We start from the raw sequence: 27,639 nt of genomic DNA, 5'->3' as shown, positions 1-27,639 counted from the left end.
ACAGATATTTTATCAAGAGCCCTTGTTGACTTGTTGTTTGTAATAAATGAGAAACCACATCATTCATGGCCATAGAAGTACAGTATTTCTAATGGTCCTATTTTTCTAATTTTGGGGAAGTATGATAATTTCATTTGCTTCTAACCTATGCTTATTGTTATTTTAAGCAAACTTTATGTGACCAATTTCATTTTTAAAATGATAAAGAAGAGAGATTCCATTAAGGTGGGTTATATCTGATGGTTCTCACCAATGTCATTGCCTGACCTTTGCCCCTGGATCTTGGCTGGACAGACAAAAATTATGTTTGACACCACCCAACCGTCAGAAATGCTCAAGAATAAAAGCATTAGTGATAGGAGACAGCATTCATAATGTATTTATTCAATAAAAACACCAGTCCCCATTCTAATTATATTAAAAATTCTAACTATATAAAGAAAAACCTGGAAAGAAATGTGCTTTACCATTAACTGTAGTGTAACTGAGTTGCAGCTTTACAAAAAATTAAAATTTTCCTTTTTGTACTTCTTTGTATTTTCCAGATTTTCTACAGTGTGTGAACTTGTTAATAAAATGTTTTAAAAGTTAAATTTTTAGTGAAAAAGCAATTACCTTAGTCACCAGAACAATCTTGTCTGTCTTCTCTCCTGATTTTATCAGGAGAAAGATTCTTTGAGAAAAAGGTAAGTATGGAGGGACAGAGCTTGGGCTTCCTTGAATGTACCTGTCAGATGCAGGTCCTTTGGTTGCTTTTCAGGGGAACTTTATCAGGACGACGTGGACCGGAATTCATGGCTGGTCCAGAGAATCTGAGGCTTACAGCAGGGAGTGGCCTAGAGCTCTGGCTCAAGGGAAAGTGTGGCTTGCTCTTTTCTGTGAGAACTTGAGAAGTTACTTAACCTCTGTAAGTCTCAGCTTCCTCATCTGAAAAATGATGTAGCGTCCTCACTGGGTTGTTGAGAGCATGAAATGAGACAGCATTGCATCAGTCACTCAGCACAATCACTGGCTCATAGTAAGTGGTCGTGGAGTTTTTATTTCTACTGTTAGTAGCAGACATAAATCCTCTTATGTACTCTGTAAATTCTCCAAGCCTACCGGCCTCTCCTCAAGCACCCTTTCATAGTCTGGCCTCCATTACATTACCCCTTGTAAGGAAAGAGCAAATTAGCCAAGATGGCGTGTCGGGCTCTCCTGCCCCCTGGCCTCTCGCTCTTGCCCCACATTTTGTAAATAATGACTAACAGCTGAGCTCATTTATAACCCTGCACTGTCGTGAGTTACTTTGGGCTGTAGGGAGATAAGAGCACTACCCAAAAAGCAGCGGGAATTACTGCTGCATCAGGGCCGTGTCCCTCGGGTTGGCCATGAGAGGCGAGACTACAGCGTGAATGCGACCGCGGCCGCGTGAGTGAATGCGACCGCGGCCGCGTGAGTGAATGCGACCGCGGCCGCGTGAGTGAATGCGACCGCGGCCGCGTGAGTGAATGCGACCGTGGCCGCGTGAGTCAGGAGAGAATACTGGTACGGCTGCTGTGTCAGCCGGAAGAGAATAAATGCGTCTGCAGCTCCTCCAGCTCCTCGGGTCTTCTTCCGGCCTCTTAGCTCACGCCTTGCCTACCCGGGGCTCAGCGAACGGTGCGGACGGTGTGAATAGTGAGACAGTTGGTGCTGTGAACAGGATGAAGAGAAATACGCCCATGTATCTCTATCAATTCCAAAAGTAGTGAAATCAGTGGTTCTCAAACTTTAATGCCCACAGGAATCATCTGGGGGTCTTGTCAAAATGACCGATTCTAACTCTGTAGGTCTGGCCTGGCATCTGAGATTCTGAATTTTTCACAAGTTCCCACTTGAGGTCCATGTTGCTGTTCAAAGACCACAGCTCCAGTCTTCGAGGAATCACCTCCAGTCCTAACCAAAGTGGTCTCCTTCTTTGGCTCTCAACGCACATCATTTACTCTCCAAATTCAGCACTTCTCAGGTTCAGCCCGCTTTGGTGTGTTGCTGTACAGAATTCTGTTCACTTCTCTCCAAGCTCCTGACAGTAGATGGTGCGGTCCATCTGGGAAGCTGTCCGCACCAGCACAGTGACGTGATCTCCTGTGCCTCCAGTCATTGTCAAATTATTGAACTAGATGAAAAAGGAGGAAACGATGCCTTAAAATATTAATAACCCTGCTGTTTACATGAGTATTCACTTAGAAATTGACAACGTAAATCAATTTAATTAGTGGAAATAATGGAAGGCAGTACTGATGTGAAGAATTCCAAAATGACAAATAGACGCTGTGATTTTTTTCTTTTAAAAATGTTATTTATTGTAGAATGGAGAGTGGGATGATATACTGGATGGGATGACAAGGCCAACCTGAAATATTTTCCACAGAATGTGTGGAAATAAATCAAATAAGTGATTTATAATTTGTTTGGCACAATGAGTCTCTTGGGAGGTGGTTTAAAAACATTCTCCAAAAGGACCAGAGGTCAAGGTTGAATAACCTGGTGTGCAGCCTGTATGCAAAATTAGCAGGTTTTGAGGTAATGTGGACTTGCTTCTGTTGGGAGTAATTAGAGGAAAATTTTGTGGGAAATGAGGAAGGTGTGGCGAAGGAATGTGTTGGCAGTGGTCATCGAGTGGATGTGACCAGAAGTCTATCGGCGAGCTGCACCCAGGTCGTCAGAGATCACTTCCTTCTCTCCTCTCCTTGAAATGTACATTCTGACCACAGTTCCCAAGGGGGACACAGCCGGGAGTGAGCTTTGAGTTGTTGAGACCATCTGAATGGAGGACAAAATTGAACCCAACTTGACCTCTACGTAAACTTTTAAGATTCTGGTGGGTGGACAGGTGTGGAGAGCTACTCACCTTGTGGTCACCAAAGACAAGCCTCGGTTGTAAGGTCCCTCACTGATTAAACCTGCCACCCGCCAGTCTGGAGTGTCTGCCTTGTTCTCCTCGCCCTCCATGCTAAGGCTAGTTTGTGAACCAACAGCCTGCTCTTTGGTGTTTCCTGGAGGCTGTATCTCAGGGCAAGTGCCCCACCCACTTGTGGGGTTTGTTCAGCCTGCCACAAGCCACCCTTTGTATAATTCTGACTTACCTTCTCTGGATCAATTGTCATTTCATTTCTGGAGGACTTTCAACCTTACTTTAAAAAATCCAGTTGAAGCAAGCAGAAGAGAAACTCCATTTTCAGTAACCTTTTCCTCATCTGTCATTTATGTCCATAAGGAAGCTTAAAGAATTTTTATCAGTACACTAAAAATTAGATAATTGGCTATATTGTAAAACTTCAATTCTGGACTCCAGATCTCTACAGTTGCTGAGAATTCTTATCAAGAAATCATCTAGGGAACTTTGACAACTCCTGTTTTCATGAAGAGAATCTCAGTGGGGATGAGGTTTACGCCTAACTCTTAAAATTTCATTTTGGTGACTTGTGCCCAGGATCCAACTTTAGTTACAGAGTAAACAGTATTTCCAAAGACTGACAGGGTCAGCTGCTCGGGGAATGTGGCCGGTGACCTCCCTGACGGATGACCGCCCTGCTGGCTGCTTCCAAGTCAGTTGAAAGGTAAGCTTTTTTTCTGTATAAGGGCACGGCTGCCTTGGAACGTGTTTCATTTACTAACGATAAAACTGAAAGTATATCCCAGGCTCGCTGTCTTAAAGGGCATGGAGCTGTGACTTTGGGGGCAAAGTGATTTGTCATGTCAACACAACTACAACAGCTAAGTTGCTGGGGTTGGGGGAGGAGTGAGTGATGGTGTGAAACCTCATTGCTTTGATTAAGCCACAAAGACCCAGGAAAACTTAAATCCAGAACTCCTTTCTGATGTGAGAAACACACACGGGATTCTAATATTCAGAAAGTAAAGACTTCCATCTTTGAATCCTTTTTCCTGAAGTCTTGTTAGTTTAATCTGACTGTTGTCTTCACTCCTGAGACAGTAATGGTGTGTGTGTGGTTGTGTCTGTGTGTGTCTATGTGTGAGAGAAAGAGAGATTTGTTGACTACTGTGAAGTGTATCTGCTATATACATATAGTGTATATATTTGTGTATATACAAATATTTGTATATATGTAAATACAGTGTTTATATACTCTGTATAAATAATATATCTTGTGGGTGCTGAGTATAGAACAGTTGAGAAAATGGAACTTGCTGGTCTTGGATCCCAGACTGACTTTATTCAGCTCGTGTGTTACAAATTGTGTAACAGGAGATAAGACTTTTGTTTCATATCAGAATCGTTGCTCTCTCTCCATGTTGATCGTTATTAGTGTTTCTTTTAAAAACCTCACATTTTATTTTTCAACAAGTTTTGATAGAAGAATAGGCATTTAAAAGATGCACACATTGAAAAGATAACACTTTTCAGAGTGCTCACAGCTCTCACTTAATTGAACTATTTTCTAATGCGCCAAAAAAGCGCTCTACCATCAAAGGTGATTTTATAGATAAAATATTTTATTTTAGATAAAATATAAAGAAAATACTTTATATAGAAAATATTCTTTTCCTCCCATTGACTAAGCTGTCTTGCCCAGAGTCATTTAAAAAATATGGCCCAGAACCAAAAACAAGGGCACAAATAGTATCAGAAGAAGTGAAAAAGTAATACTCTAGTAGAAAAGGTTTATGCTTCATTGAAGAGGGATAAGTACAAAGGTACCAAGTTGTTAAGCTGTCATTATTGCAATTATCCTTTACTGATATCTAGGGGTTTGCTTTTGTGTCCTCTTGGCAGCTTCAGCTTTCAAAAATCGTATATTACATAGTGACAGATTCAATGTTAAGAACTTGCTCTGTGGACATGGTCTTTTTCACAAGCTGTGGGCACGCACCTCTGGTCCACAGAAGCCATGAAGAGGCTTAAACATGGTGACCGTGAGAGGTTAAAGTCTGAGTATTTGCCTATTTGTCAGATGACAGACAAGAAGATGAGACAGAGGGATTTCGTAAAATGAGAATTCCCAACTGCTGCCTGAGAGTTCACAGTGGTCAAAATGGATAAATAAACTCAGGGAATTCTGGGAACCATTCTCTGCATTTGGCTCTTCACTGTCGCCCTCCACCGCCACCCTCATCCCACTGGACCATCCAACAGAGTCTCCTAGAGATAGAGGCATATATTTTGAACCAAAAGCAACACCAACAAGTCCAAAGTTATCTCAGTTCGCAGTGGAGGGGGGCCCAGCTAGACGTGCATTTGGCGCCTGGGTACCACAGAAACACATCCTTTGGGTGGGGGATGGGGGTCCTTGGGACCGCTGAGGCACCTGGAGGCCTGTGCTGAGTGCAGTGTCCTGCATCACTACGAAACAGGCGGGGTTACCTGGGCTTGACTGTGCAGCACACGTAAGACCCTAGTCTTGGAGATGCTGTGGAGAATGATAAGAAACCCATACAAACGGTGTTCCTTGTCTCAGAAGAGGATCCTTTTTTAATAAAAAGACATTTATCCTTGGAGCTTACAGTGAGGAAGATCTTTGTTGTCTACACAATGCTTACAGACTCATTCTTTTAGAAAGAAGACTGCATTGGTTTTTCACGCCTTGAGGGTGTCCACCTACCTTGTGAGATTTCAGCAGTAGAGCACTTACCGGTGCTTTTGTCATGGAGATGAAAGTTCTTTAAACGGCAGGCGTGGGGACGATCACCACTATTAAAAAAGCAAAAAAATAAAACCTGTATTAACTCTTGGACCTAGTAGATAAAAAAGCCATTTTATGTGTTTGTTAGCCCTCTGTATGTAAAATAGGTAGCCAACAGGAATTTGCTGTATGTCTCAGGAAACTCAAAGAGGGGCTCTGTATCAACCTAGAGGGGTGGGATGGGCAGGGAGATGGGAGGGAGGGTCAAAAGGGAGGGGATATATGTATACCTATGGCTGATTCATGCTGAGGTTTGACAGAAAACAATAAAATTCTGTAAAGCGATTATCCTTCAGTAAAAAATAAATGAATTTAAAAAAAGCCATTTTAATAGTGGCAAACTCTACTTTCCCCCAATTTTTGAATATGGGCACAAAATCTGAGCCGTATTTCCCCAGCCATACCAGGCATATGGTGATGAGGAATAGAGTGCGGTGACAGTGTCTCGAAGCAAAAATCATTTACTAAGGGTCATTTGCTTAATGTTTGAGTGGAATTCTTGCTGGCTTAATGTATGGTAGATTTTAATTTCTGTTTGGAGTGACCTGTTGCTCATATTATATTCCTGGGGAAAAAAATCATAAATTCCCATCTTAGGAATTATAGATCTTCCTGTTTTTAAAAAATAATACCTTCATTGAACCATAATTTACATACCATAAAATTCATTCTTTTAAAGTGTGCATACAATTCAGTGCTTTTTAGCATATTCAGAGTTTGTATGTCATCATCATTATCTAACATCAGAATATTTTCATCACATTCAAAAATCCCACCCCTACTCATCAGCAGTCACTCCACAGTCTGCCTTGCCCTTCAAACCTTGGCAACTATGGCCTGTTTCTAAGGATTTGCCTATTCTGGGTGTTTCATATAAATGAATCACAATATGTGGCTTTTGTGACCAGTTTCTCTCACTTACCATATTTTCAAGATTCATTCACATTGTTGCATGTATCAGGACTTCATTCTTTTTTATTGCTAAGAAATACACCTCTGTGATACATCCCCTTTATGTTTTCACATTAAAAAAAATTTTTATTATTATTATTATATTTTTTACTTTACAATATTGTATTGGTTTTGCCATACATCAACATGCATCCGCCACGGGTGTACACGTGTTCCCCATCCTGAACCCCCCTCCCACTTCCCTCCCCATACCATCCCTCTGGGTCATCCCAGTGCACCAGCCCCAAGCTTCCTGTATCCTGCATTGAACCTGGACTGTTATGAATAATGCTATCATGAACATTTGTTTACAAATTTTTGTATGAACATATGTTTTCACTTCTCTTGTGTGTATACCTAGTATTAGAATTTATGGCTAATATGGTGACTGTATCTGTAAGATTTTGAGGGATTCCTACACTGTTCCAATTTGTAACAGCAGCAGCATCCGAGGTTCTGGTTACCCACATCCTTGCCAAGGCTTGTCACTATCTGCTTTAATTCTAGCCGTCCTAAGGGGTGCGAACTGCTATCTCCCTGTGGTTTTGATTTGTGCTCCGTAATCACAGTTTCGTTGCACAGCTTTTCATATGCTTGTTGGCCATTTGTTTGTCTTCTTAGGAGAAATGCCTATTCAAATCCTGCGCCTATTTAAAAAAAAGACGTTTATTTAGTTTGGCTGCTGGGTCTTCGCTGCTGCGGGCTGGTTACTGCCCAGTTGTGGCGCCCAGGCTTCTCACTCTGCTGGCTTCTCTTGTGAGCTCAGGCTCTAGGCTGAGTGGGCCCCGGTAGCTGTGGTGCTCAGGCTTAGTTGCCCTGCGGCCTGTGGGATCTTCCTGAAGCAGGGTTTGAATCAGCACCTCCTGCGTTGCAATGCAGATTCTTAAACACCGGACTACCACAGAAGCCCCTTTGTCAATTTTTTAAACTGGGTCATCTTTTTCTTTGAGTTGTAAGAGTTTTTTATGTATTCTGGATGGTTGTTGTTCAGTTGCTCAGTCATGTCATACTCTTTGTGACCCCCTGGACTGCCGCATGTCCGGCTTCCATCCTTCACTGTCTCCCGGAGTTTGCTCAGATTCAAGTCCATTGAGTTGGTGATGCCATCCAACCATCTCATCCTCTGTCGCTCTCTTCTCCTCTTGGCCTCAATCTTTCCCAAATAGCAAGGAGAGGTAAGGAAGCCTTCTTAAGTGAACAATGCAAAGAAATAGAGGAAAACAATAGAATGGGAAAGACTGGAGATCTCTTCAAGAAAATTAGAGACACCAAGGGAACATTTCATGCAAAGATGGACACAATGAAGGACAGAAACAGTATTCTGGATATAAGTCCCTTATCAGATAAATGATTTGCGAATATTTTCTCCCATTCTCTCTGTTAATTTTAACAATGCCACATTGTTAGGATTTTGACATTATCTTTGAAGTTAACTTTTTTTCTAGATAAACTTCATGAAACCCAGGGGATTAATGGCACACACCTTCACCAAGAACTTGCTTGATGGCAGACAGTGGGTTAAGTTCTTTTCACATGTTACCACATTTCAATGTTTGTCAGAACATTAAGAGGTTGATACCATTCCTTTATTTAAGGGAGAAAGAACTGAGACTCTGAGAATTAATTTGCTGAAGTGACCCAGCTACAAAGCAGCAGAATCTGCAAGTAAATTTAATTCTTTCTGCTTCCTAAGTCTATTTCTTCTTCACTTTAATTGTTAGTGGTTTGAGCAAGATAAGTGAACAATCAATATTGTATTCATCTGTAGTATAATTTGTATTGGATAAACATGCGTTTTATTCCTATGTTTTCTATCAAAAGTTGTCTAAATATCAATGCAATAAATGTCTTAAGTCACGTCCATGCATGTATGCTTAGCTCCCTTCAGCCATGTCTGACTCTTTCATGACCCCATGGACTGTAAACTGCCAGGCTTCTCTGTCCATGGGATTTCCCAGGCAAGAATACTGGAATGGGTTGCCATGCCCTCCTCCCAGGGATCTTACCCACCCAGGGATTGATCCTGCATCTCCTGCAGCTCCTGCCTGGCAGGCAGATTCTTTACCACTGAGCCACCAGGGAAGCTCCCTCCCTAAGTCATATCCATTGGATACATTTCACTCCTGTCTCTTGCTCCTTCCCTTCTGCCTTTTTTCCTTCTTTGCTTTTTTCCTTTCTTTCCTCTCTCCTGTGCTCTTTCCACGTCCTTTTGTTTAGTCCTTACTATGCTTTAAGTGACTGAATCACACACACACACACACACACACACACACACACACGCATGCTTTAAGTGCCTGGATAAAGTGATGAATAAAGCACTCTCTGGTGCTTATATAGTACAAGAAACCCCCACATGTGGAAGAGCTCTGTTCTTGGAGTGCATTCGTAAGCCCAGCAAAGTTAGCCTAGGTAACTAACTGCCACAATCAGCTACGTAGTACTGAACTGTAATATGTTTACAATACTTTTCACACAGGTAATACATAAAAAACAAACACAAAAAATAGAGAAAACATTTTTGATCTTACAGTATAGTACTTTGAAGAGTACAGCAGTACAGGACAACAGCTGGCATACAGGGGCTGTCATCAAATGAACAGGCAGGAAGGGTTACTGACTGGAGCGGGTAGAGGAGGTGGGAGATGGTGGAGTGAAGGATCGTCAGCAACAGGAGTTGGAGAGCAACCTTCAGCTTCATTTGCACTTGGCACTGATGAAACACACATTTGCATCTTTCAAAGTTTGCAACTTGAAGGTTCGCATGTAGGGGACTTACTGTAGTAGGAGATATGAACTGAAAATAAATGTTAGATATGGATAAACTTCAAATCAATTGCACCATCTCCCATGCTAGTAAGGTCATGCTTGCGTGCTATGCTTCAGCATTATGCAAACCAAGAACTCCCAGATGTCCAAGCTGGATTTAGAAAAGGAAGAGGGAGGTCAAATTGCCAACATTTGCTGGATTATAGAGAAAGCAAGGGAATTTCAGAAAAACATCTGTCTCTTGTTTCATCAACTATTCTAAAGCCTTTGACTATATGGATCATGACAAATTGTGGAAAACTCTTAGAGAGATGGGAATACCAGACCATCTTACCTGTCTCCTGAGAAACCTGTATGCTGGTCAAGAAGCAACAGTTAGAACCCTGTATGGGACAACTGATAGGTTCAAGACTGAGAAAGGAGTACGACAGGGCTGTCTGCCGTCACTCTGTTTAACCTATACGCAGAGCACATCATGAGAAATGCAAGCTGGAATCAAGATAGGTGGGAGAAACATCAACAACCTCAGATATGTGGATGATACCACTCTAATGGCAGAAAGAGAAGAGGAACTAAAAAGCCTCTTGATGAAGGTGAAAGAAGAGTCAAAGAACCGGCTTAAGGCTAAATATTAAAAAACTAAGATCATGACATCTGGCCCCGTTAGTAGTGACAGATTTCCTCTTCATGGACTCCAGAATTACTGTGGATGGTGACTGCAGTCATGAAATCAGAAGATGATTGCTTCTTGACAGAAAAACTGTGACAAACCTAGACAGTGTGTTGAAAAGCAGAGACATTTCTCTGCCGACAAAGGTCCATATAGTCAAGGCTGTGGTCTTCCCAGTGGTCTACGGTTGTGAGAGCTGGGCCATAAAGAAGGCAGAGCACCAAAGAATTGATGCTTGTGAACTATGGTGCTGGAGAAGACTCCTGAGAGTCCCTTGGGCAGCAAAGAGATCAAACCAGTTAATCTTAAGGGAAATCAACCCTGAATACTCATTGGAGGGACTGAAGCTGAAGCTGAATCTCTAATATTTTGGTCACCTGATACAAACAGCCAACTCATTGGAAAAGTCCCTGATGCTGGGAAAGATAGAGGGCAGAAGGAGAAGAGGATGAGATGGTTGGATGGCATCGCCAATGAATGGAAATGAACTTGGGCAGGCTTTGGGAGATGTTGAGGGACAGTGAGGTCTGGTGTGCTGCAGTCCATGGGGTCACAAAGAGTCAGACATGACTGGGCAACTGAACAACAACGATAACAAAAGCTTCAAATATCATGTATAATGATAGGCTGGCAGAATGATAAGAACTATGAAGTAGAAGCAGAGAAGGCGATGGCACCACACTCACTCCAGTGTTCTTGCCTGGAGAATCCCAGGGATGGGGGAGCCTCGTGGGCTGCCGTCTATGGGCTCGCACAGAGTTGGACAGGACTGAAGTGACTTAGCAGCAGCAGCAGCAGCATGAAGTAGAAGACAGCAAATGAATGGACAGAGGATATGCTAAATTAGATGGTCACTGGGGAAGCTCTGGATAAAGGGTGAAGGGAGCCATGTGACTCTGGAGGGATATGTTTAAATATATTTTACATATGTTTAAGGACCAGGAGCTTTCCTTGATGAAAGTGAAAGAGGAGAGTGAGAGAGTTAGCTTAAAGCTCAACGTTCAGAAAACTAAGATTATGGCATCTGGTCCCATCACTTCATGGGAAATAGATGGGGAAACAGTGGAAACAGTGTCAGACTTTATTTTTTGGGGCTCCAAAATCACTGCAGATGGTGATTGCAGCCAGGAAATTAAAAGACGCTTACTCCTTGGAAGAAAAGTTATGACCAATCTAGATAGCATATTCAAAAGCAGAGACATTACTTTGCCAACAAAGGTCCATCTAGCCAAGGCTATGGTTTTTCCAGTGGTCATGTATGGATGTGAGAGTTGGACTGTGAAGAAGGCTGAGCACTGAAGAATTGATGCTTTTGAACCGTGGTGTTAGAGAAGACTCTTGAGAGTCCCTTGGACTGCAAGGAGATCCAACCAGTCCATTCTGAAGATCAGCCCTGGGATTTCTTTGGAAGGAATGATGCTGAAGCTGAAAGTCCAGTACTTTGGCCACCTCATGGGAAGAGTTGACTCATTGGAAAAGACTCTGATGCTGGGAGGGATTGGGGGCAGGAGGAGAAGGGGACGACAGAGGATGAGATGGCTGGATGGCATCACTGACTCGACGGACGTGAGTTTGAGTGGACTCTGGGAGTTGGTGATGGACAGGGAGGCCTGGCGTGCCGCAATTCATGGGGTTGCAAAGAGTCGGACACAACTGAGCAACTGAACTGATCTGAATTGAACTGAAGGACCAGGAGCTTTCCTTAGGTATAATTATGCCCATATAAAAGCCAACCCTCATGCACTTGCTGGTCCAACGGAAGCCAAGAGCTATCCTTCCTGTTTATCAACAACAGCAAACATGTTCCTTCCTCTGACCAGACAGCTATCTCTGCAGAGTCACACGGCTCCCTTCATCTTGACTTAGCTACCTCTGTAAAGATCCTATCTCTAAATATTGTCTTATTCTGAGAGACTGGGGGGTTAGGATTTCCACTGTGAATTTGGGGGGGAAGACAGTTCAGCTGGTAACAATGGGGAAAATAACAGTGCCTACCTAGAAGTGTTTAACAAACACTAAGAATAAGTAGGTAGAATAGTGTCTACCTCCTACAAGTGGTTTAGAGAATTAATTAAGACAGCATATGCAAAGTCTTAAAGCTGTTGCTGGCACATGGTGAGTGCTGTTGGGTGTGCTGTGTAAGAGTGCTGTTATCTTATTTATATTCAGTCACACCTATATTGTGAGCTTGTTGAAGGAAGGAAAGCAGAGATTATATCTTAGCGTTTTTTATTATTTTTATCCATTATTTTAAAAATCTGCCTGCACCTAGTACTCTTCATCCATTATGGATACTCAGCACACGTTTGTTTAATTAAACTTTCCATTCTTCTCATTATCACTGGCATCTGCTCCTTCCCCAACCAGCTTTGCATCCCACCCTCCCTTTACTCCCAACTGGATCATAGATTTCACCTCCAGGTATTATACTAGCATTGACCAAGTTTTCTTTTGCAGCCATAGTATGCTGGGTTGTGGGGTGTTTTTTTTTTTTTTTTCCTCTAGAGAGATTTTGGGAAGTCTCCTTTGTAACTGAAAGTAAGGTCCAGCTGCTCACGGTGCAACAGCCAATAAAGAGGCAAGGTTGGGGAAAGAAAAGTTTGCTTTAGTTTCGATGCTGGCAAGCGGTGGGTGGGGTGGGAGGAGGAGGGTGGACTTCTATCCAAAATCCGATCCCACCTCTGGCAATCAGTGGGCAAGAGCTGTTATAGACGGAGGAAGGGGACTCCATGCAGTAACAGTACAGTCAGCTCTGACAGTCCTCTTGAAATTGGCCATCAGTGGTCTGATCAGTGCCATCTTGATTGTTTTAAATAGTTAATCTTCAATTCCAGGGTCATTTTTTCCCCGTTTCTTTGAGGCCAGTTCTCAGAACTGCGACGCTGTGTCGTGCCTACAGTCTGGGCACCGTGTAGTTAACTTCTCCCATCTGCGGTTTCAGTATCTGTAAGACAGCTCATGGGATACGGCTCAGAATAGTATCTATAGTTCTTGAAAAGAAACTAAAGTTCTTAGATGCTTAATGACTACTGTGATTAATCTTGTTGAGCTCTTTTCCTTTGTTTCTGCATTTTCTCACTTCTCTGATTAAACTTATTCTTTGGCTAAGGTTTCTCACAGACAAAAGGCAGGCAGAGAACATGGAGGGGAAGGACCATAAGGTCCTGCTCTGTTTCATCCTCATATGAAATGTCAACTCTTGCCTTGCTTTTGACACGTATGGATCTTGCATGCTAATCAGCCTCTAAGACTTACATTTCCAAGATTGTTAGAACAATAACTAGCATGTGTGATTCCCTTTCTGGATCTGAGGAGAGCCAAAGAGGGAAACCACTTTTGCCCATGAGTCTGATAGAAGTTTCTGAATTCTCATCCTGAAACAGTGGTGGCTAGGTTTATTTCTGCTAAATGTTTCACTTCTAGAATCTTCAGCCCTTCCATCCTGATGCAGAATAAGCCTAGTGCACCGGGCCTGATGACAGAGAACCAGCTGTGGTCACGCCAAAGGTCAGAGCCTCGCAACATGTTTCCTGAAATGTTTTCTTTAAAAAGTGGAGGAAAAACTGATAGGAAATGTGAGTTACAATCACAAACAGGTGTGAGAATGATCTTTGAAACAGCCTGAGGGAGTAGGCCACGTGTAGATCAGTCTTAACTTACTCTGAAAGCCGTTTTTATTGCCATCCACGTATCTAATTCTCTGTAAAAAACAGGGAGTTAATTACCATCGCGCTACACAGTTAATTTTTTTTCAGGCATATAACTATTTCTAAAGAATTCTGGGAACATTTGTTTGACTGGAAAAAGTGAGTTTTATGTTCTATGTCATAACTTTGTTCTCAGTAGAAAATCCAGGATAATGAAAAAAATAATCAGGTTTGTGAAGGAAAAATATCACTTTTCTTTTATGAAGTTTGTAGACATCATTTGCCTACTTTTCATGATATAAAGTTGACAACACCTCTTGAATATATATGTTGTGTGTATGAATAGCTTTAATTAGTTAACTTTGTGCTTTCCTTGAAGTGACTTTTTAGTTTTGAACTGCAAAATAAGGCCAGGATTCAAATCGGAATTAGAAAGAATGGGGCTGGCTGATTCATGTTTGCTATAAGACCATCACATTTGTCCTTTAGTTTTATTTTGTAAAGATTTTTTTTTAAGCGTTATTCTCATTTACTGATACAGAGGTTAAAAAAAAGATCTATTTGTATAGCTTACATTAGTACAGAGGCTTGAATGCCAGGTTTAGATTGTATCTAAAGATTTTTTTTTTTTTTGATGTGGATCATTTTAATTTTATTTTTTTTCAAACTTTTTGTTTTATATTGGGGTGTAGCCAGTTAACAAAGTTGTGATAGTTTCCATGAACAAAGAGTGACTCAGCCAAGCATGCATAATGTATCCGCTCTCCCTCAAACCCCTCTCCCATCCAGGGAGTTCCTAACATTGAGCAGAGTTCCATGTGCTATTCAGTAGGTGATGTGAACCATTTTTCAAAGTCTTTATTGAATTTATCACCATATCGCTTCTGGTTTTTTTGGCTGTGAGGCATGTGGGATCCTAGCTCCCCAGCCAGGGATGGAACCCGCCCGCCTCTCTCCCTGCATTGGAAGGCTAAGTCGCAAGCCCTGGACCACCAGGGAAGTCCCAACACATTCGTCCTTTTAAATTTTGTTTATTAGGCCCATATTCTATAGTATGTTTTATTTGACTGCAATGGCTATTAATGAATTCTTTGACAGTGGCTCTTTGTCACAGATATCTTTCTTGGCTCAGGGAACCTAACATGTAGGGATAATCTCCTGTTGAGGAGTTGCTTTCTTATCTGGTGACATTTATCTTTATCTAAGGCCAGCTGCCTGACATCTCTTCAGGGCTCTGTTTATGGGGTTTGAACATCTATAAATGGAAACACTAGCTAACCAGAAATTATCGCCAGGGCTTTCTGATAGTGTCCTGGGCTCTCACAACTTGGAATGTCCTGCAATATCTAACATGTAAGCACATCACATCATTTTCTAGACAGAATCGGAATCTTGCCTTTTCTTTCTCTCTCTCATTCTCTTTCAACATGGACTTTGAAAAGCATGGAAAAGGAAGCTTATTAAATGAGAATTTAGAGGAGAAACTGACGGTAAGGCTGATATTTCACAAACACGGATTTATGATGTAACTAGCAGAGCAAAAATCAGTTGTTATAGTGTGAAAACGTTATACCAGGCACCTGTGTTTCCCTGTTTTTCTGGTCAATGACCTTGAAATCAATGAGTTCCAAGGGTTTTACTGAAAACAATGTGATAAAATTATTAATATGATGTTATTACTAGAATGTGGGTAAATTAGATTTAGTTAAATGATATGGTTTATCTCTGTTTTAACAACCAGGATCCATTTATTTTGAGACCTGGTGGTGGTCACCTCAATACTGGGAGGTTATTTTCTTTACTCATATGAAGTTTAGCGAATATTCAAAACTCAATTTCAGAGATACCAGGAATGTGTGTCAAGGGAAATCTGAGTATTATGGACAATTTTAATTTTTTTATGGAAAAAGTTAATGATAAAATGTAAGGATAAAATTTACTTTTGAAAAAGTTTAGTTTTTGGCAGTAAAATTTGTAAAAGTTGCTTTACCTTGATGCTAAGAAATTTAGTGTCAGTAAACACAGTGGCCACTTCTGTTTGCTCAAACACAGAATGTGCTGTAATCTAGATTAGAATGTATTGTTCATGGTTCACCTGATAGGTTTAGGAGATTAATTATGTTTATAAAGTTACTGAGGCTTCAGAGTTAATGTTAGAACAGGGCATGGCTTATTTTAATAGCTGTACAAGTAGCAAAAACTAAAACTGTATTGACTATAAGACTGTGGCTTCTTGAACTCATGAGAATGTATTGTTCTGGATGTCTGACATTGAGATATATGCACTAGCAATGATATTAAAACCGGAAAGTGGAAGAAAAAACCATATTGCGTTGAAAACTCCTAACGTATGTTAGAATTTCATGGTCTTGAAGAAATATATTGGATAAAATATATAAAACTTCTTCTTAAAGGATTTGGGTCATTTTGAATATTGACCGTGGACCTCTCTTCAGGTGATTGTTTAAACATGTCATGGCCCCAGACCCCTTTGCTTTTGGACTGTTTTAAAAAGTCATGTATTACTGTAGAACTAACTAGGGGTTTTGAATCAGGAAGATCTGATGAGAATCCTCACTCCATCACTTCTAAATGTGGGATGATGGGATTTTGTTTAAGCCTTTCGCGTCTCAGTTAAGTCGCTTGTTGATGGGGAGCAGTGATACTTAATTGGAAGGCTGTTACGAGCATCAACTATAATGTATGTGAAGTCCCTCGGCTGAACCTGTTATTTTCAAACTGCTTTTGGCCTGACTTACTTAGCAAGTACATATCCAGGCTTTGTTTACATAAAATGAGAAAGCTGAAATGCATTTCAAAGTAAAAGGAACACTCAGATATGTGAACTATAAGGCTTAGGAGTTATAAAACCTTGATGGAACCAGATAGATGGTTAATAAATACACCAGTAAGAGTTGCTATGAACGAGTGTGAAATTGGATCCAGAGCTCACTGGCAGTCTTTTAGAGGAATAATAAACATAGTGGACATGGGGCAAGTGAACAAAAGTGAAAATGAACTCTTGGTGTATAAACGTTTCACTGCCCGGGAGGTCAAAGGTGCCCGAATCTCTCCGGAACACAGCTCTGAATCAAGAAGTGAGCAAAAACCTCTCTTTAGAGGGAGTAATTGTCATAACATTCATGGACTTTTGTCTGGAGGGGAAGCCTAGGACTGGCCCCTGATTAATTTCCAGGAGATTTGCAGGAAAATCTGGGGTGGATCAGAAGACGCCAGAATATCCAATCTGTACTGAGCATAGGCGGTTCTCAGGGAGGGCAGGAACACAGTAAATAAAGTTCAGTACTTGGGAAAGTTACCTGTGCAGATAAATAGATAAATAAGTAAATGGTGCTAGTACTCAGCTGCTCAGTCGTGTCTGATTCTTTGTGCCCGTGTGGACTGTAGCCTGCCAGGGTCCTCTGTCTTTGGGTTTTTCCAGGCAAGAATACTGGAGTGGGTTGCCATTTCCTACTCCAAAAATAAGTAAATAATATAACAAGTAAAATTAAAGCAAGAAATCTTGACTACTTTCCAAACTCCTTTTATTTTAGATGATTAAATGCATCAACAAAGAATTTCACTTACATTGATCTTTAACTGAAATTTATTAATGAAAAAGAAAATACAGTATTAACAGAGTAAAAATAGTCATGCCTCTCAGAGCATTCTGACTTAATGGTGGTTTCTTTCTCTTAAAAGGTGATAAGAACAAATAGATCTCACACATAAGTCTAATAATTTCTATCACATCAGTTAGTATATCTCGAGACAATTCTATCTTCCCAAGTAATAAATGTTCAATAAATATCACAAAAATCATCATAATGAGAAGGGTACAACAGCCAACTCATTTTATACGGATGCTTGGTAGAAACAAATGAACACAGTGGAACTGACTGCTGTGTTTTTTACTCAAAAAACATTGCTTTTTTGAGTAAAAGTAACTATCTGAGATTGAGAAAGAAATTAATCATCTGACAGTTTGTTAAACAGGATGTGTATAATATAAGAAGCTTAAAACTGGTATTTTAAGTAAAATTTTACCTTTAATTATTAAAATTTTTTTACTTATTTTAAATTTGAGGGTGAAAGACTTATCCTATGACATGTAGATTTCCTTAGGATCCACAAAAACATTCTCCTCAATTTTAGGGAAAGAGAATCATGACTCTTTTGAATACAATGAAAGAGAAATGATGTGGAAGAAAAAATGATGGGTAAAATATAAGTATACCAAACATACATTTAAAAATTCTGTGGTAATCCAGTGAAGGGTAGTACTTTAAGGTTAAATCAACTATCAATTTATAGATTCAACAATAAAAGTAAAATCTTTTTCTAAGAAGAAATCTGTTAGCAAACAAAACACAAAACTACTGTTTTGGCTATAATTCCCGATATCATTGTTGAGTTTTGTTTGGAGCATTTTCAAAGAGTCAACTTCATGTCTGTCCTGAGAAACAAAAAGATCCTTTCAGATCGGTATGTATTCCTGAATGCCCATTTGAACAAGACATGTGCTAAGGGCTGCCACGGAACATGCTTGATAAAGCCTCGGCCATCGAGGAGATTATTATGTTTTGATTGTTTTTTAGTAGATTATAAAGGAATAATGGTAAGCTTAAGTAGCTTAGAAATATTCTAAGGGTGCAAAACATAAACATTCCAAATTTTTTCATTCTTACATAGACTCGGGACAGCAAGACTATATATAATTACTCATCAGAATGTCTTAACAATGAGAACAATCGTGAAGCATTTTATGCAGTAACATATTTTGTTTCATTATAATATCAACTGCTGGAGGAGATCACAGAGAGAACATGACCTCTGGTTGACCCAAGAGCAAGACCCAGGCAGTGGAAGCCTCTTCCCTGGTCTGCTGTCCTTAGAATATGAATTCTGTCTACTGTTCCCACAGTGGGAGCTGTTTCAGGGATGCAGCCTTGAGAAGAAGGGGATGCTGAGACTGTCTGGGTGGGATGGTCTGACTGGACCCAGGTAGGACCTCTCTGTAAACTTCTAAGATTCTGACAGGCAATCCAGGAGATTGACTTCTCTTGCTGATGCCCAAGAAAGCCTTGTATGTATGATCCCTGTTTATTAAACCTTCCACCCACCTTCTGGAGTCTCTGCCCCTTCTCTGGTCTCTCCTAACCCTCCCCGTATGATAACCAATTTCAAATTTCACCCAGCAAGCTCCCAAGGCATCAAACCAACATCTGCATACCTATTTATTTTTCTTATTGTATCTAACTAGGGTCCCTGGTAACAGGCACTCAGTAGGTGCTTACATATCTGAACAAAAAAGTGTAGACTACTGCCAATGTTTTTGGTGTGTTATTGAGAGATTATTTTCTGTACAGCTTGAGTGTTGTTTCTGATCTATGCATTATTTCTGACAAGGTAGCATCACATAATACAATAAGTGGTAAATTTAAGTTTGTAGTTCTCTGGAGGAAAGGTGCTGAATCTCTGTATCTTTATGTCATAATTGATTGCCCTAGATCCTTAATACACTAATTCTGGTGATGACCAAGATGAAGGGAAGTGGAGAACAAACAAACAATATTTCCTTTTCTTTGACATTTGGTCATTTATCTTGAAAACTTCCTTCCATTTCTTTGCTATTTGTGAGAGTGGTCCAGTGACCCTTGCTATGTTCTGGACTTCACTGAGAAGTTGTTCTGAATGTCCACTGTGTCTGGTTACTCTGATGTAGAGGATATGAGTTAATCTGTGCCCAAACCTTAACTCCTCCATGCTACTGGCTCATTCGGTTTTCCGGGTGGCACCGTCACGGAGAATGGCAGGCATCTGCGCGTCTCTGAGAATGCCGCTGACCTCTCTGGCACGTCTGTGGTGCCTGCTGTGAATTCTACACGCCTCCTAAGATGGCCCATTCGTCATCAGTATATTTTGAATTTAACTGTTTGAGAGAGCCAAAGCTCTGTAATAAGCTGACACTCAACATACTCTGTGGAAATAATTATTTTTCACAAAACAGATGGGTGGTACTGAACACAATTTTATGGTAAGCAGCTCAGTAAGCCTCCCTTGACTGGAAGGCAAACAGAGGAAACTCAGAACTAGCTTCTCTGAATTCCTGAGCTCAGCGTCACTTCCGAACTTTTAGTGAGATCAAGTCAGTTGGTCTCATATCTTACAGGGGTAGACCTCCTCTGAGAAGTCAGTAGAGGGGCATAGGATTGATCAGTCTGTACCAGGTATTAGGGAGTTGATTGATTAAGATGTGCTCTCCAAAGAACTGAAACAGCCCTCAAGCATTGTGAGTAGTAAGAAGATTCTGGTTTCACCCTAGGTGAAGATGTATAGTTGCACAGAGTAACCATGAGTCCTGACCACTGGCAAGTCAAGGTAAAAAACTAAGTAACTACTCTTAGAGCTCTCTTTCATGAGAAATAGTCCCACCCGACGGAGGGGCCTGGTAGGCTGCAGTCATGGGGTCGCTAAGAGTCGGGCACAACTGAGCGACTTCACTTTCACTTTTCACTTTCATGCACTGGAGGAGGAAATGGTACCCCACTCCAGTATTCTTGCCTGGAGAATCCCACGGATGGAGGAGCCTGGTGGGCTGCCGTCTGTGGGGTCGTGCAGAGTCAGACACGACTGAAGCGACTTAGCAGCAGTAGCAGCAGCAACCTCTCTCTGGCCTCCTGTTCATAGAGCCAGTAACACATTTTTAAAGCTATCCGAAGAATCTGTAGCATGATATAAAGAACGGAGGGAGGAGATGAGACGCTGTGATGCCATAATGGTGATGGGTCACTGTCATGGGAATCAGTGGGAAACTGTCAAAGCAGTGGGAACTGACTCTTCTTTTAAAACTAATTTTTACTGGAGTGTAGTTGCTTTACAATGTTGTGTTCGTTTCTGCTGTGCAGTCAAGTGAATCAGTTGCGTATATGCATGCATCGACCTCTGTATAGTTCCTTCCTGGTTAGGTCACCACAGAGCACCGAGTAGAGTTCCCTGCTCTGGCGTAGGTCCTCACGAGTTGTCTGCGTAACGTAGAGTAGTGTGTATATGTCAGTCTCCGTCTCCCGGTTCATCCCGCCCGTCCTTCACTCCTTGGGAACCTTAAGTTTGTTCTCTACATCTGTACTCTATTTCTGCTTTGCAAATAAGTTCATTTGTACCGTTTTTCTAGATCCCACGTATAAATGATGTTATACGATACTTGTTTTTCTGTTTCTGACTATCTCTCTGCAAATGGCACTATTTCATCCCTTCTTTGGCTGAGTAATACTCCTTTGTGTATTCATATATACACACACAAGTCTTTCCTGTCCATTCCTCTGTCAGTGGACATGTGTAAATTGCTCCGTCTTGGCTGTTGGAGACAGTGCTGCCTTGCACACTGGGTGCAGGGGCACGCATCCTTTTGAACTATGGTTTTGTCTGGATATGTGCCGAGGAGTGGTGTTGCTGGATCATATAAAAGCTCTGTTTTTAGCTTTTTAAGGAGCCTCCATACTGTTCTCCATAATGGCTGCACCAATGTTGTAGTTGAGTCTTAATGGGCATCATGGCAGAATAAGGTGAGGCTGGGAAAATGATGAGTTAGGGTAGGTGAGTGCATGCAGGTGTTCTGGGGACCATTCTAACATATCTATGAAAATCAGAACAGAGAACCTACGTGTGTGTGTGTGTTCTGGGGACCATTCTAATATATCTATGAAAATCAGAACGGAGAACCTACGTGTGTGTGTGTGTGTGTGTGTCTGTGTTCTGGGGACCATTCTAACATATCTGTGAAAATCAGAACAGAGAACCTACACGTGTGTGTGTGTGTGCATGCGCGCGTGTGTGTGTGTGTGTGTGTGTATGTGTGTGTGATGAGGACTTCTTATTCCAAAGAAGAGGCTTTCTTCCTAAGTGCCTATGTGGTGAAAAACATGCTGTATCTGAGGCTAGGGAAGGTTGTATTTGTCTGGCTTTTGACAAGTCACTTAACCTTTGGTGTCCTGGGGGTTCCCTGGTGGCTTAGTCAGTAAAGAATGTGCCTGAAATGCAGGAGTCTCTGGGTTGGGAAGATCCCCTGGAGGAGGGCATGGAAATCCACTCCAGTGTTCTTGCCTGGAGAATCCCATGGACAGAGGAGCCTGGTGGGCTACAGTCCATGGGGTCACAAAGAGCTGGACACGACTGAGTGACTAACACTAGCTAGTGTCCTAGCTAAGAGGCTAGGTTGTACAAGGCTGGGTTGGATTTGTCAAGATTGTTATAATCTCTGAAACTTTGAGTCTCTAGCAAAATACCCTTTGGCTGTGTGCTGATTAAATTTTTTCCATGGCAAAGAATGTCTGTTTATACAAACATTGAAATAATTTGTGTTTTTATGTCATCACTGACCAAATGTAAAACAGAAGTCGTCATGATTAGATTAAACCTTCCTTGCAGTATAGAAAGTTCACAGTTCAGTGCTCACAAATTGAACTGCATATATTTTCAATGTTTTCACTGAGAAATGACAAAGATTTGAGAACTGGATCATGGGGGAAAATTATGGAATCGATGAAGAAAGAAGCATGTAATTGCTTCAATATTAACACTGAAATATTATCAAAATAAGGCATTCTGTTTTCTTACAGCAGTACATAAAGTGGGCTCTGTGTTTTCATCAGGAGTAGCAATTTACAAAATATGGGCTCTGTGTTTTAAATGTTATTTCTGAGATGGTTTGTTTAGGGCGTATTCATTCCCTCTTGTAGTTCTCACTGCTCCTTGCAATGTGCCTGACACAGATAACTTGGTCCCTTTGCAACTCTAATTTTAGTCCCTTTTGCATCACTGAGGTTGAGGAAAAAGTGGATTGCACACGAATGGCAAAATCCTAGCCACCATTTCCATTTTTCTTTTTTCTCAAAGGGAAAAAAATGAGGGCTGAGTCTATTAGAACCCAGGGCAGGGAGGGGAAGAGAAAAGTGAAACTGATAAGGATCCAGATTTCTACTTTATGGTTCACAGGAAGTTCTCGAAGCCAAACCAGTCCTTTGAAAATCACTGCTAATTAAAGCAGTGTCTGCTGATAATGTAAGTCTGAGATGCGCTGTTTGAATGGGTCTTTTGCTGGAGCTCTGTGTGCTGACGAGTAGAAGAAAGATGGATGGTGGGCTCTCACCGAGCTGTGATTTCACAGCGATGTTTGTAACACCCTGTACTGCGGTGAGGTGGTTCCTAGGTTCTCGTTGTGGGAATTAACAATGACTTAACTAGCCACGCGTGCTGTCCGGGGTATGGCTTCCCCCAGGGAATGGCAAGCAGACTGTGGTATTAGTGATGCAAGCACGTTAGAGAGTCGTGGGCTTTGTTTTGCTGCCTGATCATAAAAATAAGGAGATGGCTTTTTAAAATGGCGAGAGGGTGTCTGCGATTTAACAGCCGGCGTTTCTCTTTTATTTATAACCTGAGATTTTCTGGAGCGTCCTTTCGTCACTTTCCTTCTCAGTTAAGTGGGGGTTTCCTTGCACAGGTAGCTTCTAGGGAAGATGTCCCCACAGTTTTTTCTCCAAGATTGGCCTTGTGTCTGTCAGGATGTAGCCATTAAGAGACCACTTCATGCTCGTAAATACTGACTTGATGACGTTCATTTTCAGAGCAGAGGAGAGAGCTCACAGGATTGCTTTCCTGAACCTGTTACACTTTGCTGGGATGTCACGTCATCATGGGGAAGCTGAATGAGAAAATGTCAGCTTGAATTATTAAGCTTATTAGAGAATGGGCAGCTCTTTTAGAAAACGTGAAGGTAATATGGAAAACAAATGTGTTTTGATTTCCGTTTTGCTTTTCCAGTGGACCTCAGCTTTCAACCTGGGAATTCCTGTCTGTTTGTCGTTCCGTTGGCTTCTTCTCATTCATTCATTCATCCATCCAGCCTGGGAGTTCTCTGCGTGTAGCTTGTGACTTTCTGCCCACCCGTTCTCCTTTGCACGGCAAGTGGAAGAAGAAGCGGGATGGGTCTTAGAGACCGCCAAAGAATTCTCTTCTTTGCAGCCCACCTACAGTCCTGCCCTCTGAAATTTTCCTTTCTTGGCTCTGGTGCCTCCAGGGTTTGGAGAGGCATCTATCAGGGCCCCTTCCTAGCTGCAGCTCTGTTTCATAGCGCAATGCACCTCCATCTCCTATCTTCCAGGAACTTACGGCACACAGCTTCATGCTAATTCCCCTCCTATGATAGGTCTCTTATAGTTGTGGGTTTATTCTTTTAGATTCCTTTTCTCTCCTTTTAATGCAATCCAGAGGAGGATGTGAGGGAAATGCCTGGGTTCCATCAGTCTTCTCGAACCAAAAGACGTGTCAAAAGTCAATCTTCCTCAATGTTCAATGTTGGAAAATCTTTTCAGTAGGTGGTGAGTGTTGTCAAACACCCAGATTCTTCATTGAGAGAGAGGTTCTGATGTATAAATGTTGTATAAGCCATGCTATATGGTGTGCCAAGAAATATTCTGAGCATGTAATTAAAAATATTATGCTGTTTCTGAAAGTTGGAAAATGAATGTTATTGTTTTGACCCTGCTTCTTTGTGCCATAGTGATGGTGGTGGTTCAATGCAGGGACTCTGGGGTGAGCGTTCAAATCCAGGCTCTTACGTGATCATTCTACATCAGCTTCGGTTTCCTTACCTCTAAAACAGGATGTGACTCGCCTCCCAGGGCCGTTATATGGACTGGCAATGAGGAAAGTTTGGAAAAGCACTTGCATACAACAAGCCTTCAATAAACAGGAGCCATTAGGCAAAAGGAAATCACAATGGGGTACAAATTACACAAACCCTGGATTTGTGTCTGGGGTTTGTCCTCTGCGAGAGAATGTGATTTCTTTTTTCCTTTTTAAAAATTTTTGCCCACACTACACAGCATGTGGGATTGTAGTTTCCTGACCAGAAGTCAAACCCTCACACCCTGCAATAGAAGCAAGGAGTCTTAACCACAAGACCACTAGGGAAGTCCTGAGGCTGTGATTTCAAACCAGAGGCAATGCTTAGGAGGTGTGCCAGCATCAAAATTCTAAGCTTTAATTTTGTCTCTCCTGGAAGGGTGACCAAATTTCAAAAGTAAGAGTGTTTATTTTATTTTTCCCAATTATTTTAATTTTAATTAATTTTTATTGGAGTGGAGTTGCTTTACAGTGTTGGTTAGTTTCTACTGGACAGCAAAATGAATCAGCCCTACATATACGTGTATCCTTTCCCTTTGGACTTCCTTCCCGTTCAGGTCACTGCAGAGCATTAAGTAGAGTTCCCTGTGTATACAGTAGGTTCTCATTGTTATCTATTTTAGGTACAGTATCAGTAGTTTCTGTAGATCAATCCCGATCTCTTAATTCCTCGTAGCCTCCTACTTCCCCCTTTGATATCCATACATTTGTTCTCTATATCTGTGTCTCTATTTCTGCTTTGCAGATAAGATCATCTATACCATTTGTATAGATTCCATATATATATATGCACTAATGTATGATATTTGTTTTTCTCTTTCTGACTTATTTCTCTCTGTATGACACTCTCCGGGTACATCTGCATCTCTACAAATGAACCATTTCATTCCTTTTTATGGCTGAGTAATATTCCATTATATACATGTACCACATCTTCTTTATCCATTCCTCTGTTGATGGGCATTTAGGTTGCTTCCACATCCTTGCTATTGTAAACAAGGCTGCAATGAACATTGGGGTGCGTGCATCTTTTTGAATTCCGGTTTTCTCACAATTGCACTCATCTCACATGCTAGTAAAGTAATGCTCAAAATTCTCCAAGCCAGGCTTCAGCAATATGTGAACTGTGAACTTCCTGATGTTCAAGCTGGTTTTAGAAAAGGCAGAGGAACCAGAGATCAGATTGCCAACATCAGCTGGATCATAGAAAAAGCAAAAGAGTTCCAGAAAAACATGTATTTCTGCTTTATTGACTATGCCAAAGCCTTTGACTGTGTGGATCACAATAAACTGTGGAAAATTCTGAAAGAGATGGGAATACCAGACCACCTGATCTGCCTCTTGAGAAATTTGTATGCAGGTCAGGAAGCAACAGTTAGAACTGGACATGGAACAACAGACTGGTTCCAAATAGGAAAAGGAGTATGTCAAGGCTGTATATTGTCACCCTGCTTATTTAACTTATATGCAGAGTATATCATGAGAAATGCTGGACTGGAAGAAACACAAGCTGGAATCAAGATTGCCGGGAGAAATCTCAATAACCTCAGATATACAGATGACACCACCCTTATGGCAGAAAGTGAAGATGAACTTAAAAGCCTCTTAATGAAAGTGAAAGTGGAGAGTGAAAAAGTTGGCTTAAAGCTCAACATTCAGAAAATGAAGATCATGGCATCTGGTCCCATCACTTCATGGGAAATAGATGGGGAAACAGTGGAAACAGTGTCAGACTTTATTTTTTTGGGCTCTAAAATCACTACAGATGGTGACTGCAGCCATGAAATTAAAAGATGCTTACTCCTTGGAAGGAAAGTTATGACCAACCTAGATAGCATATTGAAAAGCAGAGACATTACTTTGCCAACAAAGGTCCATCTAGTCAAGGCTATGGTTTTTCCAGTGGTCGTGTATGGATGTGAGAGTTGGACTGTGAAGAAGGCTGAGCACTGAAGAATTGATGCTTTTGAACCGTGGTGTTGGAGAAGACTCTTGAGAGTCCCATGGACTGCAAGGAGATCCAACCAGTCCATTCTGAAGGAGATCAGTCCTGGGATTTCTTTGGAAGGAATGATGCTAAAGCTGAAACTCTAGTACTTTGGCCACCTCATGAGAAGAGTTGACTCATTGGAAAAGACTCTGATGCTGGGAGGGATTGGGGGCAGGAGGAGAAGGGGATGACAGAGGATGAGATGGCTGGAGGGCATCACTGACTTGGTGGATGTGAGTTTGGGTGAACGCCGGGAGTTGGTGATGGACAGGGAGGCCTGGCGTGCTGTGATTCATGGGGTTGCAAAGAGTAGGACACGACTGAGCGACTGAACTGAACTGACTGAACTGATGGGTATATTGTCCAGTAATAGGATTGCTGGGTCAGATGGTAGTTCTATGCTTAGTTTTTTAAGGAACCTCCATACTGTTTTCCATAGTGGCTATTTCAATTTATGCTTCCACTAACAGTGCATAGGGGTTTCCTTTTCTCCACGCCTTCTCCAGCATTTATTGTTTGTAGTTGATGATGGCCATTCTGACCCTTGTGAGGTGATACCTCATTATAGTTTTGATTTGCATTTCTCTAATAAAACATGGCACTCATTTTGAAAGACATTATGGTACACACTCAGTGGAGAATACTTATATTACATTAATGCAGATTCTATGTAGGGAGAGAACAAAAAGGCTAAATTGTGCAGTGCAAATAGTTATGACATACTTAATATGTAGCTCATACAATTAATAAAAAATATACCAGTGACTGCTACACTTATCAAGGCTGGATGTTTGTAGGAGCGGAGGAGTTGAGGTGAATTGTTAGGAAGGCATCCTAGTGCACGTGTGTGTAGAATGTTTAAAAGAAGAACATCAGTTCAGTTCAGTCACTTAGTCATGTTCAACTCTTTGTGACCCCATGGACTGCAGCATGCCAGGCCTCCCTGTCCATCACCAACTCCCGGAGTTTACCCAAACTCATGTCCATTGAGTCAGTGATGCTATCCAACCATCTCATTCTCTGACGTCCCCTTCTCCTCCTGCCTTCGATCTTTCCCAGCATCAGGGTGGGACTCTTTTCAAATGAGTCAGCTCTTCCCATCCAGTGGCCAAAGTATTGAAACTCCAAAGTATTGGAGTTTCAGCTTCAACATCATAAATATGGTTAAAAGTGCTGTTGGACTGAAAAAAGTTTTAAATCCAGAAACTGTTTATTCTCTTCAGGAGATCATAATTTATGTTTCTTACTTCATCTGCCATTTTTCTT

General features: G+C 41.4%; 1 protein-coding gene across 18 annotated transcripts in view; it reads left to right on the top strand.

Moving 5' to 3' along the window:
* The first annotated feature begins 3,452 nt into the window (after positions 1 to 3,452).
* The window catches only part of MLIP (muscular LMNA interacting protein), a 288,723-nt gene continuing 264,536 nt past the window's right edge, over positions 3,453 to 27,639 (top strand). For 13 of the 18 annotated variants that reach the window (XM_086371049.1, XM_086371044.1, XM_086371043.1 and 10 more), the window contains exon 1: positions 15,062 to 15,190. In XM_086371049.1, coding sequence (XP_086227175.1) covers positions 15,128 to 15,190 — 63 coding nt within the window. In that variant the 5' untranslated portion in view covers positions 15,062 to 15,127. Of the gene's footprint in view, positions 3,582 to 13,469; positions 13,561 to 15,061; positions 15,191 to 27,639 lie in introns of those variants that run through there. The other 5 variants (XM_086371040.1, XM_086371038.1, XM_086371036.1 and 2 more) reach the window with 3 other exon arrangements.

The sequence above is a fragment of the Bos grunniens genome, chromosome 23 (genome assembly GCF_055505025.1).
Source record: "Bos grunniens cultivar Pamir isolate PY7600 chromosome 23, Bosgru_T2T1.0, whole genome shotgun sequence".
NCBI classification, from domain to species: Eukaryota; Metazoa; Chordata; class Mammalia; order Artiodactyla; family Bovidae; genus Bos; species Bos grunniens.
The sequence above is the reverse complement of the archived record's forward strand: the minus strand, read 5'-3'. Positions and strand labels throughout refer to the sequence as shown.